Source organism: Salmo salar, chromosome ssa02 (assembly GCF_905237065.1).
Source record: "Salmo salar chromosome ssa02, Ssal_v3.1, whole genome shotgun sequence".
Classification (NCBI taxonomy): domain Eukaryota; kingdom Metazoa; phylum Chordata; class Actinopteri; order Salmoniformes; family Salmonidae; genus Salmo; species Salmo salar.
The window spans coordinates 43,095,825-43,111,679 of NC_059443.1; the positions used below are offsets into that span (position 1 = coordinate 43,095,825).

The 15,855-nt window shown below is 40.3% G+C and overlaps 1 protein-coding gene across 1 annotated transcript; it reads left to right on the plus strand.

Annotated features, from left to right (window-relative positions):
• Positions 1 to 4,498: 4,498 nt before the first annotated feature.
• On the plus strand, positions 4,499 to 13,762 carry LOC106583575 (galanin receptor type 1). Its single transcript, XM_014167942.2, has 3 exons — positions 4,499 to 5,570; positions 5,795 to 5,860; positions 11,139 to 13,762. Exons 1-3 carry the CDS (start codon positions 4,896 to 4,898, stop codon positions 11,454 to 11,456), a joined length of 1,059 nt encoding a protein of 352 aa, XP_014023417.1. The 5' UTR covers positions 4,499 to 4,895; the 3' UTR covers positions 11,457 to 13,762.
• The last annotated feature ends 2,093 nt before the right edge of the window (positions 13,763 to 15,855 follow it).

Below are 15,855 nucleotides of genomic sequence, written 5' to 3' on the forward strand. Positions count from 1 at the left end.
TTCTTGTTGCTGTACATCGTCCTGTCTCAATGTTGCTTTTCTTCTTTCTGCACCATGATCATCTTCTGGAGTCATAAGGCTCACCTAAACCAGATCTAAAATCCAATAACTATATAAACCTTACTGTTTACTTTCACTTTGAAATGATATATTTATTTGTGAAATAATCTTTATGATTGCCGTCATTTGTTTGGTGTCAATCTGTTTACATCATTCCATTTTAATCTCAATCACATTAAGCCCAGCGAATAAAACCTGCATGTTATTAATCATGTCTTATGAAAATACCAGGGCTGTCTAAAGTTCATTTTCCTTGTGTTCATTGAATGACAGAGTGCAGTAAACAATGACATTCAGCCAAATGAAGAATAAGCTATAGCTTATAAATCTACTCTCTCTTGTCCACAATGCCTTTGTTGTCTGTGACGCAAAAGGTCTTGAAGCCAATGGAGTGGTTCTGACTCAAATGGCAGGTTCTCTTCTTCCTGCCTTTGATGTTGATGACTCTTTGCTGATGTGGGTAAACACAGCTGCATGATTGGGGTGATATGGGTGCTGTGTGGAAATGTGTGTTTGGGCATGCACTGATAGCTCGGCGCTAGCCGGGCTGAGAAAAGCCATTCGACCCTGACCCAGGACAATGAGGGAAATACACGCTACCTAGCATCGTGGTTCTGTTGCCATAGCTTCTAGGGCAGCGCTTGCTGAACTTCTGGGTCCATTCATCTCCCAGCTTAGGCCAGCACCATAGCATTAACACAGGCATCGAAAAATAACCCCCAGAATGCCTGGAGGTCCTGAGAAGAGATGGTGGTCAGTTCCATCTCAATTTCAGTTTTAGCATGGTTATTGTTGTTCTTTGATAGCTCCAGGTATTTTGGTAAATCATTCCCCAGAGCTCTATGACACCCCAACAATAGGCCACAACAGGGTTTATGTGTCACACTGTCTAATCTTAATTAACATTCACTATCTTGGACAATAAGTCATAACTCACAGTGTACTATAGAGTCCCATACGCTACCAAGGAACTGTACAAGTCCCACATATAGTGTGTTTGTTTTAGAGGTCGACCGACTGATTTTTCAACGCCAATACCGATTATTGGAGGACCAAAAAAAGCCGATACCGATTAATCTGCCATTTTTTTTATTTATTTGTAATAATGACAATTACAACAATACTGAATGAACACTTATGTTAACTTAATATAATACATCAATAAAATCAATTTAGCCTCAAATAAATCATGAAACATGTTCAATTTGGTTTAAATAATGCAAAAACAAAGTGTTGGAGAAGAAAGTAAAAGTGCAATATGTGCCATGTAAGAAAGCTAACGTTTAAGTTCCTTGCTCAGAACATGAGAACATATGAAAGCTGGTGGTTCCTTTCAACATGAGTCTTCAATATTCCCAGGTAAGAAGTTTTAGGTTGTAGTTATTATAGGAATTATAGGACTATTTCTCTATACGATTTGAATTTCATATACCTTTGACTATTGGATGTTCTTATAGGCACTTTAGTATTGCCAGTGTAACAGTATAGCTTCCGTCCCTCTCCTCGCTCCTACCTGGGCTCGAACCAGGAACACATCAACAACAGCCACCCTCGAAGCAGCGTTACCCATGCAGAGCAAGTGACGTTTGAAACGCTATTAGCGCGCACCCCACTAACTAGCTAGCCATTTCACATGGGTTACACCAGCCTAATCTCGGGAGTTGATAGGCTTGAAGTCATAAACAGCGCAATGCTTGAAGCATTGCGAAGAGCTGCTGGCAAAATGCACGAAAGTGCTGTTTGAATGAATGCTTACGAGCCTGCTGGTGCCTACCATCGCTCAGTCAGACTGATCTATCAAATCATAGACTTAATTATAACATAATAACACACAGAAATACATGCCTTAGGTCATTAATATGGTCGAATCCGGAAACTATCACGGTTATTCTTTCAGTGAAATACGGAACCGTTCCGTATTTCATCTAACGGGTGGCATCCATAAGTCTAAATATTCCTGTTAAATTGCACAACCTTCAACGTTATGTCATAATTACGTAAAATTCAGGCAAATTAGTTCGCAACGAGCCAGGCGGCCCAAACTGTTGCATATACCCTGACTCTGCTTGCAATGAACGCAAGAGAAGTGACACAATTTCACCTGGTTAATATTGCCTGCTAACCTGGATTTCTTTTAGCTAAATATGCAGGTTTAAAAATATATACTTCGGTGTATTGATTTCAAGAAAGGCATTGATGTTTATGGTTAGGTACATTCGTGCAACGATTGTGCTTTTTTCGCAAATGCGCTTTTGTTAAATCATCCCCCGTTTGGCAAAGTCTTTGTTAGGAAGAAATAGTCTTCACACAGTTCGCAACGAGCCAGGTGGCCCAAACTGCTGCATATACCCTGACTCTGTTGTAAGAGAAGTGACACATTTTCCCTAGTTAAAAGAAATTCATGTTAGCAGGCAATATTAACTAAATATGCAGGTTTAAAAATATATACTTGTGTGTTGATTTTAAGAAAGGCATCAATGTTTATGGTTAGGTACACGTTGGAGCAACGTGTACCTAAGCGATTATATGCAACGCAGGAAAGGCTAGATAAACTAGTAATATCATCAACCATGTGTAGTTAACTAGTGATTATGATTGATTGATTGTTTTTTATAAGATAATTTTTATGCTAGCTAGCAACTTACCTTGGCTTCTTACTGCATTCGCGTAACAGGCAGGCTCCTCGTGGAGTGCAATGTAAAGCAGGTGGTTAGAGCGTTGGACTAGTTAACCGTAAGGTTGCAAGATTGAATCCCCAAGCTGACAAGGTAAAAATCGGTCATTCTGCCCCTGAACAAGGCAGTTAACCCACCGTTCCTAGGCCGTCATTGAAAATAACAATGTGTTCTTAAAAAAAATATCGGCCAGATCGGTGTCCAAAAATACCGATTTCCAATTGTTATGAAAACTTGAAATCGGCCCTAATTAATCAGCCATTCCGATTAATCGGTCGACCTCTAGTTTGTTTGCGTGTGCGTGTTTGTATGTGTGTGTGTGTGTGTGTGTGTGTGTGTGTGTGTGTGTGTGTGTGCATATGTGTGTGTATGTCTGTGCATGTATGTCTGTGTGTGTATCCATGCGTGTATGGGTGTGTGTGTTTTAAGCATGATCCACCAGTCATGAATCTCGTCTGTACTGTTTAGTCCTGCACATGTGTGAGACTTCCATTAAACAGAGGGCTGTAACATCAATTAGTAAATGGTATGGGTGAGTGGAAGCAAATTGAAGGATATCAGAGATAACTGAAATGATTTGTTCTGGAGAGCACACTTTTCTTTGTCCTGATGTTGTTCAGCAGAGGAGGAATGGCACCAACATTTGGCCATCCACAGGGGAGAACCCTGGGGGATATACTAATGGGCTATTGTGGATTCTGTATCTTTTACTGAAAATGCCTCCATCTCATGAAGTATCCTGTCCCTAAATACATGCTCTAGGCCTACTGCCAGAACAAGAGCCAGGCACAATCATTTACCATTATCAGAGAGGAGCTAATGCTTGTCATTTTTTTTTAAATATAATAATTTGGGATGAAATAATGTTTGTCAAGCCTGGACCACTATCCTTCATTGGCTAACCACATATCCAACACCTTGTTTCATAAGCCAACAGGCCCATTTCACAGACATGATGAATGCCAACTACACTGAGTGTACACAACATTTTCAAGAGATAATGCTGGACAATTAATCAAATGGCCACCCGGACTATTTGCATTGAACTGTATTGTTGGTTAAGGGCCTGTAAGTATAAGCATTTCACAGTAAAGTCTTCAGGGCATGTGACAAATACAATTTGATTTGACATTAGGAATATCTGCTCTTTCCATGACATAGACTGACCAGGTGAACCCAGTTGAAAGCTATCCTTATTTATGTGTTAAATCCACATCCACCAGTGTAGATGAAGTGGAGGAGACAGGTTAAAGACGAATTGAGACATGGATTGTCTATGTGTGCCATGTGCCTTTAACAGGGTATGGTAGTAAGTGCCAGGCGCACCGGTTTGAGTGTGTCACGTACTTCACGCTCAACATTTTCCCGTGTGTATCAAGTATGGTCCACCACCCAAAGGACATGCAGCCAATTGTGGGAATCTTTGGAGTCAATATCGGCCAGCATCCCTGTGGAATGCTTTCGACACCTTGAAGAGTCCAAGCCCCGACAAATTTAGGATGTGCTGAGGCCAAACGGGGGTGCAACTCAATATTAGGACGGTGTTCCGAATATTTTGTACACTCAGTGTATAGTAGACTGCTGTTAGCAATTGCAATCACCCCAGATGTTAGCCAACAAGATAATCATGTCATTCGATGTCTTATACATCGCATTGTGCATAATTATGGCCAAGTTTAATTTTGGAGTGCTTTTTAGTACATCTTGGGCGGTGGTACTGAAAGCTGACGTGAGACGCGCAGCCCAGCCCCTTCTATAATATGTAGGGGGAAATAGGGCGAGGAGGGATTTGAGCGGAGCCATCCAGCGACTGAGGACGCACCAGGTGGAGACAGCAACTGCATTACGCACCAAGAATATATAGAACAGTACATACACTCTGGGCAGCTAACTTCAGACATATTGACAAAATGTAACGTAAAAAGTATCTTCACTTACATTGTATCGAAAAACAATGAGGAACATTGTAACGAATTGAGATACAATATTGTCTGATGGCTGTATTCAAGAGACTCAAGAGACTTTGAAACAAACTATGCTTTTATTATCTGAATAGGCAAAAACGTCTGCCAGCTACTGTCAAACGACCCATGAAGACATATGAAGGCATTTGTGCGCCCTACACTTACATTTTAAAATAGTTCAGCACTAGAAAAAGTGATGAACTCGTCTGGTTTGGACAACCTTACCGAATTTGCGTCATGGTATCTCAACAGAACCGATGTCGAGGAGGAAAACCAGAAACTTCTGTTCGGGATTGGTATGGACAACTTCATTACGCTTTTGGTTTTCGGACTCATCTTTACGCTTGGAGTGTTGGGAAACTCCATGGTCATCACGGTGCTCGCCCGTAGTAAACCCGGAAAACCACGGAGCACCACCAACATATTCATCCTCAACCTTAGCATCGCCGACTTGTCCTACCTGCTTTTCTGCATCCCTTTTCAGTCAACTATTTACATGATGCCGACATGGGTTCTGGGTGCCTTCATCTGCAAGTTTATTCATTATTTCTTCACCGTTTCCATGCTGGTCAGTATTTTCACCTTGTCCGCAATGTCGGTGGACCGCTACATTGCCATTGTTCACTCCAGAAAGTCGTCCTACATCCGCGTGTCAAAGCACGCTTTGATCGGAGTGGTGGTCATTTGGATACTCTCTTTGGCCATGGCGGCGCCAGTCGCGGTCATACACAACATATACCAGAGAGACGAGAATCACACCTATTGCTGGGAAGTGTGGCCGGATCAAAACCAAAAGAAAGTCTATGTTGTGTGCACGTTTGTTTTTGGTTATGTATTGCCCCTGCTGCTGATTTCGTTCTGTTACGCAAAGGTACGCAAGCAATCCTGATGTGCTTAATATTGTATTGATAGATAATTGCCTTTACATATGTCAATTTCTGAGTTTGTGTAATCTAAGATGGGGACAACTAAGACATAAATTAGATAGCCTTTGAAAATAAATGATTTCAATACAATGCTATTACATATTTGTTATAGCATAGGCTTTAATTAATCGTTTGATAGGTCATCACACAATTCTTTATGCATTTTCAGGTTTTAAATCACCTGCACAAAAAACTCAGAAACATGTCCAAAAAGTCAGAGGCATCGAAAAAGAAGGTATGTAAAACCATTCATGACATTTGCATATTGACTGTTGATGGTGATCGTTAGTGTATGGCGGACAGCCCCACAAATGCATTTATGTTGGAGTATTACAGTCTCCCACACCAGTTGTCCAGCAGCAATAGTAGGGGAACAAGACCAACATTAGTTACAGTCTGGGATTTAAAGCTACAGTCTGGGATTTAGGAAGCCGTGCAATTGTAATTTCAATTCTTAATATTTACTTAATGATTCTTGAAGAATATAACTTATACATGTCTCATGAGCTTAGCACTATGCCCCACTCTGGCTTTGTCATAACCCAAAATAGAAGGTTGTACTACTTGTTTACATCAAGAATGTAAAGATACATTGTTTAGCTTCAAAATGTGGTTAAAACTATATCTAGGAGTTTGACCATCTTGGCCTGTCAGTCCTTGCATTTAAAGAGCTGTCTATGAATTTGAAAGGAGTTACGCCTCATCACTCAGCTCAGCTATATGTCAAACAATTGTGGGGGACACTGTTTTGTTGTTTTTTGACATTTTTACTTTAATGCTTTTTCTAGACATCTTGTCAAGAGCTCTAGGCAAGTGTTAAAACATTCAATATCATTTAAGCTTTATAAAGCTTCTATCCCTGTAGCCTAAAAACACTATTTGGATAAGATGTTTTCAAAGACATAATGATGTAAAAAAAAATATATATATATATATTGGTTGTTGTTTCTCGCCACCTAGCAATTTTATGATGTTGGCTTTAGCAGGGACAGATAGCTTCCCAATCTCCCAACCTCATATCTGACTACCAAGAAGCCATTTCATGCTATCAGTCAAGTTAGAGTAGCTAGCTTGTCTAACTATCTTAGCTGACATGTCTTCTAGCAAGGTTGGTAGACTTTAAAAAAAGCAAGCAAAAACTACATGTACTGAACAAAACTCACATTCCTTTCAACCTTTTACCCACATTTTAGCAGAGATGCAGAGAAGCATATTTAGTTTCTTTCAAAGAAGAACCACAGACAGCTCAAGAGGTATGTTTAGATATGCAGACAAATAGAAATATTATTGACATAGAATTAATCATAATGATTATGGCTCTAGATTGTAGGAAAAAGCTGTCTCCAACTTCCGGACTAGCGGCTTAGCCCCCGTCCGGAACGACCCCCTAGCCGTCCTCACATACTGACGCACCTGCATAGAGCTGCAACGTATACCATGGAAGAACCAACATCCCATTGCCAGTTTTCTAGGCAAAAATAATAGTCTAGTGAAGAAAAATAACCAATACACTTAGTCAGTATTGTAAATTGAATATAAGGCACTTGGTATCGACAGTACATTCCATCTACAATGTCCCTGAAGCGCCTGTCAATTGCCACACTTGAGTGAAGCAGCAGAGTGGGAAAGTGCAATTAAACTGGACTTTCAGCCATTACTCTTCTTAATGGCCATTTGCCTGTCTAAGCCAACCCGCTGCTGCTGCTGGCCTGGCTCTTTAGTGTTGGCCTTTAACAATATGCCCAGACACTGGTCCACATGGCTTACGCATAACTAAACAATAAAAGATTAATGTTGGTCTGAACTATGTGTTTACAAAAATGTATTCTCATTTTGTCACATATAGACAGTTTAAATGTCATTCAATAAGTATAAACTTTGATTAATGAAATAATATTTGTCTATAGGAATATCTTCACTATAATCAGGTTTCCATCCAACCTTTTTATGCAGGTAAAGTACATGTCGGATCAAAAATGTCACGACAGGCCTGATGGAAACAGTTCATTTGTCGGTAAACTTTCCAAATGTTGACAAAGCAAAATACGATAGACAAGGTGGGATCTTTATGTCACTCGGAGTCACTCGATTACACGCGGTGTGGTCCTCCCACTAAGACTCAGGCCATCCTTCAGTTTATTAGGCTACAAATGAAATAAATGATGATGAACTTCACAGGGTGGGGATGCTCCTTTCCAATAAATATCAACGGTCTTACTCTGGTGACATGATGATCGATGCTTGGCTGCGATTTGACAAATAAAAACGCATGGGGCACATGCACTATATAATGCAACTTTTTTTGTGACAAAACCATCGGTACAGTTGAAAATGTGATGGAAACCCATTTAACTTATATTTTTTTTATCCGGTACATGGGAATTTAATGACAAAAGTGATTTGTATGTGGACTATGTCATTACGCACAGCCACAATAAGTCAATTCGATGGAAACACATCTCTGGTGGGAAAATGCACATATTGTTTTTATGCAGATTTTTTGAATATTCTCATGATAATATATTGACTATTGGATGGAAACCTAGCTGATGAGATATTGCTGGTTCAAATCGATGTGTATGTTTGAGTCGTCAATCATCTCACCCAACCAGCCTCATTTATTTACAGTTAAAGCTTTCACTGTGGATACAATTAAATGTGTCAAATGAGTAAAGAAAACAGAGGCTGTGTCCATTGGCAGATCAAGACGCGAGGTGTTCAATTAAAGGTATAATCAATTGTGTGTGTGCTTGTGTCTGTGTGGACAAAACATTAAGAACACCTTCATAATATTGAATCCACCTGCCACTTTTGCCCTCACAACAGCCTCAATTTGTCGGGGCATGAACTCTACAAGGTGTCGAAAGCGTTCTACAGGGATGCTGGCCCATGTTGACTCCAATGCTTCCCACAGTTGTGTCAAGATGGCTGGATGTCTTTTGGGTGGTGGTCCATTCTTGATACACACGGGAAACTGTTGAGTGTGAAAAACCCAGCAGCGATGCAGTTCTTGACACAAACCGGCGAGCCTGGCACCTACTACCATAACCCGTTCAAAGGCAATTAAATAATTTGCCTTGCTTATTCAACCTCTGAATGGAACACGTACACAATCCATGTCTCAACTGTCTCAAGGCTTAAAAATCCTTCTTTAACCTATCTCCTCCCCTTCATCTACACTGATTGAAGTGGATTTAACAAGGGATCATAGCTTTCAACTGGATTCACCTGGTCAGTCTATGTCATGGAAAGAGCAGGTGTTCATATTGTTTTGTACACTGGCTGGCCTCGATCTCCAGCCATTAGTTCAGTAACTCCTCCAATGCTGTGAAACGGCGTGTCAGGAGCAGCTGGGAAAATCATGCTACTATCGCCACTGTTATAAAACGTCTCCACTTATCAGCCCTAGGTACACACAGGAGGAGGACAGGGTGTTTATAGACTGTCGTGTGTGGCATCCCAGCGCAACAAAAAAATACAGATTTTCAACATCTTGTTCTCATAGGGATATCTCTAAAGCTCCTGTAATCCTCTTTGTCCTTTTACTTTGACAAGCGTATTGAGCAAATGTTTTACTTTCAATACACTCCTCAAAAATAATCCTGACAATGTGTTTGGATTATTATAAAGGGGATCGTAACATGGGAGATCAATGGAGGCCAGATAAACCTGGATTTTTGTATCATGCACTTGGTTATAAATGGGACGTGTCATATGAATTCCTGTACTTTCTGACACTTCATAATAAACCTACTCAAATAAATGAAATGTCAACAGACGGTTGTTAGCGATTGCAGTCTTAAAAAAACATCTTTAGGCTGTTCTGCAAAAAAAAAGGTGTTCCCTGGAGTAGGTAATGGGTTTGTTTTTGATTGGCATGCCACTATGTTTTAATGAATTCCCTGTGTAGGAGGTGTGAGGCACAGTTAATTAGCAGATTTAACAGTTTTACTCTGTTATTTCATTCAATTAGGCGTTTAGTTAAACAGCACACAGGAATCGTTATGGATGCCAATGCTGGACTTGTTCTTCCAATAGCCTCTAAATGGAGAACTGAAGCCCTTCAATGTGAGGATGGCAGAGGGGAAGTCACAATGTCCTACCTCCGCTGTTTCACTTCATTGATTTTGTCTTTTGGGGGATTTTGAGCCCCTCTGACTGTGTGTGTGTGTGGGCGTGTGTGTTTGGGCATGTGTCTGCGTGTTGTGTTGGGGGGGGAGGTATATGTGTATGTGTGCGGTACTATACAAACAGATTCAGATTCCCCTTCCATACCATATACAGTAACTTAAGATAGTGATTTATATATTTATATTTCCATATATGAGCCCAAGAACTATTTACAGATTCACAAGTTGTCACCATCAAATTAACTGTGCTCGGTCTCCAAGAGAAACACCACATAGACTCAAACACCGAGACTAATGATGGTAACAATAAATAACAGGTCAAGGTTATTTCCGTTTTAAATTTGGGATTTGACTGTTGAATGAGTAATTGAACACTACACATACCAATTTGACAGCTCTGAATGATTGGGAGTTCAGGGTACAGTCAGTTCTGCTAGCCTTCAAGGGAGACCTGGGAACAGGTGAAAGGGAGGTTTTTTATGTGGCTGTGCCTTTCGCAACAATGTGGTTGATGTTGATTTTGGGCTGGTTGTAGTGCTGAATGGTAGGTGTTTGAGCTGGACTTGCGTACATTTTCATGATGCCACCAAGCTTACTGAAAACCTCACTTCATTCAATTCATTACTTAGCTACATCTATCCCTCTGTGTTTGCATGTCTGATCTCTCTGTCTCGATATTACAGGTCTGTTTTTTATAGCCTGCGTTCCTATCGGTCTTTGACCATATATCTTTCTCCCCGCCTCACTCCTCTCTCTGTGTCCTTCATCTCCCTCTCTCCTTCCCTCCCTCCCTCCTTTTTTCTGAGCATCGTCTCCCAGTTTCCTGGAAAAGCTCCATGTGCTACCATGTTAGTGGGGCTAGGGGACTGCTGTGGCAGGCACTCAAGCCTCCCTTTTACCCAAATAGCAGCGGAAAGCAAGCAGACACATTTGTAAACATCTCCAGCCTGGCCCCAATGCCTTCTCTGTATGTTCCCGCTCTTTAATATATCTCCCATGTTGCGTGCAAATTATTTAACACAGCGGTAAATCAATCTGCAAGCCAGGAATGCAGGGGAAAGACAGAGCAGGTCAGCAAGCATGAAATTGGCATTTCATCTGACAGGTGCCACCTTTAACTCTGCTAGTTTTGGCAAAAGACGTGAGAACATCCCAGGTTCTACTGGAAGGCAATCTCGTAAAGGGACAAGGTTATACACGTCACATGCTTAGTGGACGCACATAGTTATAACAACTAGACAATGTATTGACATTAATAGATGCGTTCAGAAGTCCATTTAAAAAAAAAAGAAGATAAAACTGTAGTGGACAAATTCCACTCTTCATACTTGAAGACCTTTTACCCTGTGCCCCCCCCCCCCCCCCTCTCTCTCTCCCCACTAGACTGCCCAGACGGTTCTTGTAGTGGTGGTGGTGTTCTGCCTGTCATGGCTCCCCCACCATGTGGTCCACCTGTGGGTGGAGTTCGGCAACTTCCCCTTGACCCAGTGGTCCTTCTTGTTCCGGGTGGCGGCCCACTGCCTGGCCTATAGCAACTCCTCCGTCAACCCTGTCATCTATGCCTTCCTCTCTGAGAACTTCAGGAAGGCCTACAAGCAGGTTTTCAGGTGTCAGATTACCAACTCCCCTCTCAACGAACTCAAGGAGTTCCGCAGCAAGGTGGACAACACACCACCCTCCACCAACTGCACCAACGTCTGATTGGAGGTCACTGAGTGCCAGCTCAACTACGGCCATGATGATTGGTTGTTTTCAAGTGTCCTTCTGAGACCTAATGCTATGAGGTTCCATGTTTCGATTCGGAAATGGTATGAAGATAATATGAAGAAAACTGGATATGCGCTCAAGCTACATAGTTCCACATCAGCGCTGTTCCATCATCAGAATAACGCCACGCCAGACGATGTGCCATACTGGACGTACTATCATATGTGTAGTGAGCGTCTCTTTCTTTCTCTTTCTCTCTTGCTCCCTCTCTCTCCCTCTATCTTGCTTTCTCTCTCGTTCTCTGTCATTATCACAGGAAGATTGCTGAGTCTGACTCTCAGGAAAGGAAAGAATGTGGATTTTGATATTTCACTGACCATCTTATCATACATCAAAACTGTGAATGTTTGGTAATTTGCCTTCTTATATGTGCATGTGCATAGTGTTGGTCCTTTGTGATGCTGTATTTCTGTTCTCTTAAGTAGCTATTGAAATGAGCATCTATAATATAGCTTCACGCTACACATTAAAACCTGATGTTACTGCTGTGTATGTTACATGGTAGCCTATCATGGAGTAGTTTTCAATTGTTAAAACATATTAGCTATAGATATTGCCCAGAATATAAAAAATGTACACAGTGAAATTTTGTCTTTAAAGTTGAATATTGTTTGAAGAGAAAGCATTTTGTTATTTGAATGTAATGGCCAATTCTCTTGTTGTGAGTTGCGAACGTGTATACAAGGGAAATGTTGTCCATGTAACTTAAACCTGTCTTGCCATCTGTAATAGACTTTTCAATGGAAAAAAAAAACCACAAGTTGGGATTTTTAATAACGCTGTTGTATAAACTATTTAAAAATACTCTAATGTGTACTCAATATAAGCCTACTTTATCTTATTTATTGAATTGGTGTACGATATGGGAAGTCCATGTTTTATGGCGTATTGTTTTGTCATGACATTGGCTTGTACATTAGAGCTTGTACAGGTACTGTATGTGGTTCAAAGGCATTGTGTGGGATCTCGTTACCCTTTGACTTACATTTCTGCCCATCATTAGAGAGTAAACTAAAGAAAAATCTTCAAAGATCAGAGTGCCAAGATTTTGTTTGTCTGTGGTAACCACTTACAATCAGAAGTAGACAGAAAAAAACACACAATTATTCTCACAAAAGTATATCCTGCTCCTTTTCACAGTTATCACCACATCCATGTTTGGTAGTTCAGTATATGTGAGAGAGATTTGAAAAAGTAACTTCTTCTCATTTTATGTGTCGAAAGCTAGCTAATACTCATTAAATATTTTGTTTGGTTAACATAAGCCAATCAGGGATTGCCTACTCTAGATAGAGAACAAGAATGAATACAGTAAAAAACAAAAAACATGGAAGAGACAGCACTTTGGTTATTTCTATCCATGGTATAGGACAAAACTATCTCATACGGATTTGTATATATTTGAGTACTGCCATGGGAAACTCACTTCGTGGTCATTGTACGGTATGTGGCCATCTCCATAGCGAGGCGCCTTTGCACACTCTTACTTAAGCATAAACAAATGTTAGTAATGAACATCTAGAATGGGTAAGGTTTAGGCATGCTATGAAGTGGTTAAGATAAGTGTTAGGCAGGGTAAGGTTAAGTTTAGGTATGCTACTGTAGCAAGTGGCTGAGGTAAGTGTTAGGGTAAGGTTAGAAAACAAGAACATGCATGGAGTGGAAACTGCTGCTACTCACATATTACAAATCCTGCAATTTACGTTCCCCACAACCCCCAACCAAGCACCTGGCAAAGCAACGTGACTCTTGTCACGTTTTCACTCACCACCACATAAGGGCGTTACAATTACACTCAAACTCAGCTGCCCACAGAATCGTTGGAGCTACAAATTATTTATTTAACTTTGTATTTACGGATTAATGCAACCCAGAGACTATCAAGTGATAATCATGTTAAATAATTCCTTTTTATCCCTCATTACTCGTTATCAGTGTGTTTAATGAAGACTCTCTTGATGAATTAAGACTCTTGATGATTCTTTCGTTTCTGCTCCAGAACACTGTGAATCAAATATTTGCTTTCTGGAATAGAAGAAACCTTCTACACATATCTATCTGTATTTGAATTTCTAAAATGTTTGGGAAAATGTAAAACGCTTCTTGGTTTGTTTTTGTGCCATATTATGCTGAAAAAAATCTACACTTTTATTTTTTGCCAATGCAGTGCTTATACATGTTGATATCACATTAAACTGTTGATCATGTTGTGACAAGCAATATGTTTCCTCATGAAAAGACTCACTGATTTAATTTGTTGTATTTCTTTCTACTATGCACATACAATATACAGTATCGTGATGAAGGTAGATGGATTTGACCAGTATTGCCGCAGCATAATCCTGCAGCAACTGGATTCGAACTTTTAGTACATAATATTGCTTGAACTGTGGTTAGGCAGTTAGCTGGCTAAACTTAGGCTACAAGAAAAGTGCAGTACTGTTAAAATAACCGTGTGCTAGTGCAGGTTTTCAGTGAATTTATGTAAATCACAAAACTAATCTCCAACAAATTAAGAGCCTACATCTGTACCAAAGTTATTAGGCAATAAATACAACTCTTTAATCATGCAGAGAACATCCATGGTTCTAGCCTACAGTACTGTAACAAGGTCACTCTTTTTCCTCAAAAGCGCAAACACATTCCAACCACATCTTGTGCAATTGATTTTGGAGGACTGAGATACATTTATTTAATTCCGAAGATGAAAGTAAGCGCTATTATTGACTATTGTTGAGGGCTATACCAGTCAAACCTGGTTTCATCCTGGGTATGCTTTTGGGATACGTTTTTTTGGTCATGTTCTTTCTACCCACGTTGAGGTACAAATATTAATGTGTAGTTAAAGTATATTTAGCACATTTTGTGCTTTGGTGGATGTGCTGGTATTTTGTGAGTTGATAAGATATCTGCTCTATGAATTCTAGTTTATCGACCCAGCAGGTAAATAACATTGGACTAAACAAGCTATCTGCTCCCTCCCTTGCATGTAACATATGCTAGGAGTATGTGAGGGTTTTTATCTTACCTTCCCACTTATGTTTCCACACAGCTTTGACTGTTTACTTATGATTAAACAGCATATGTACTGTAACAAGGCACTGCTTGGTTAGAGACTGCTGCCACTGTTTCGCCAGCACAATTATGATTTATATTTGACTATACACAGGGTGGGGGAGGGTTTGTACACACCATGTTATGAGACTGTAAACATTTTAGAGAAGCTGCCCTCCAAAGCTAATAAATATGAATAAGATCATTAATCATGCATCTGTCTCCTGTGGAATAAAATATATTAGCTAAGGGATACTCTGAACAGGCAATATACTTTTTATTTATTTATTGAATATTCGAAACATACAATATACTTGCAGTGAAGCCACTCAACAACTACATCATACCAGTCATCCAACAGATTCCCATTCAGAGCGACACACAGAAGCATCCAGGCTCAATGCCCTGCTCAAGGGCATGTTGACCGATCTACCACCAGGCCAAAAAACGTGAACCCGAACCCTCCAAGATCCCCCCACAGTTCCCCAATAGATGTCCCTCAACCATTCGAGACCCCTCCCACAGTCCACCCCAGGAAGAAAAATAAAAAATACAATTAATTCCATTCCTGTCATGTCCTGACCAGTAAAGGGGTTATTTGTTATTGTAGTTTGGTCAGGACGTGGCAGGGGGGTATTTGTTTTATGTGGTTCGGGGTTTGTTAATATATGTGTTTATGTAGAGGGGTGTTTGTTTAGAGTATTCCGGGGTTTTGGTTATGTTCTATGTTGTGTATTTCTATGCTCTATCTATGTTGTGTATTTCTTTGTGTTGGCCTGGGATGGCTCTCAATCAGGAACAGCTGTACATCGTTGTTGCTGATTGAGATTCATACTTAGGTAGCCCTGTTTTCACCTGTCCCTTGTGGGAAGTTGTTTTTGCATAGCTGTGTGTAGCATGCATTACTGTTTGTCATCTGTTTGTTTTGTTTCGTAAGTGGTCTAAATAAAGTTAAAATGAGCACTCAACGCGCTGCGCCTTGGTCCACTTCATACGACAGCCGTTACAATTCCCCACCCCCCAAAATGCACCAACAACCAAGAGAATGAACTAAAGAGAAAAAAGGAAAAGACAGAAGAAAACAGCAAACAATGCACTTTTTTTAATAATACATTTAAAATAAAGGACATCAAGGACAACTGAAATCATAACAGCAATGCCAACTGTATATGTTTGTGTGCATGTCTGGCACTATTACATGTATGTGTGTATTCTTGTATGTGTTTATTTGAATGAGAGTGTGTGTATATGTATGTGTACAAAAACCGGCACGGCATCA

Bases quoted from the DNA above. Each gene is read 5' to 3' on its own strand.
- LOC106583575 (XM_014167942.2), top strand. From the start codon at position 4,896: ATGAACTCGTCTGGTTTGGACAACCTTACCGAATTTGCGTCATGGTAT. The intron at 5,571-5,794 runs GTACGCAAGCAA...ATGCATTTTCAG, and splicing joins TTTCGTTCTGTTACGCAAAG to GTTTTAAATCACCTGCACAA. The intron at 5,861-11,138 runs GTATGTAAAACC...TCTCCCCACTAG, and splicing joins CAGAGGCATCGAAAAAGAAG to ACTGCCCAGACGGTTCTTGT.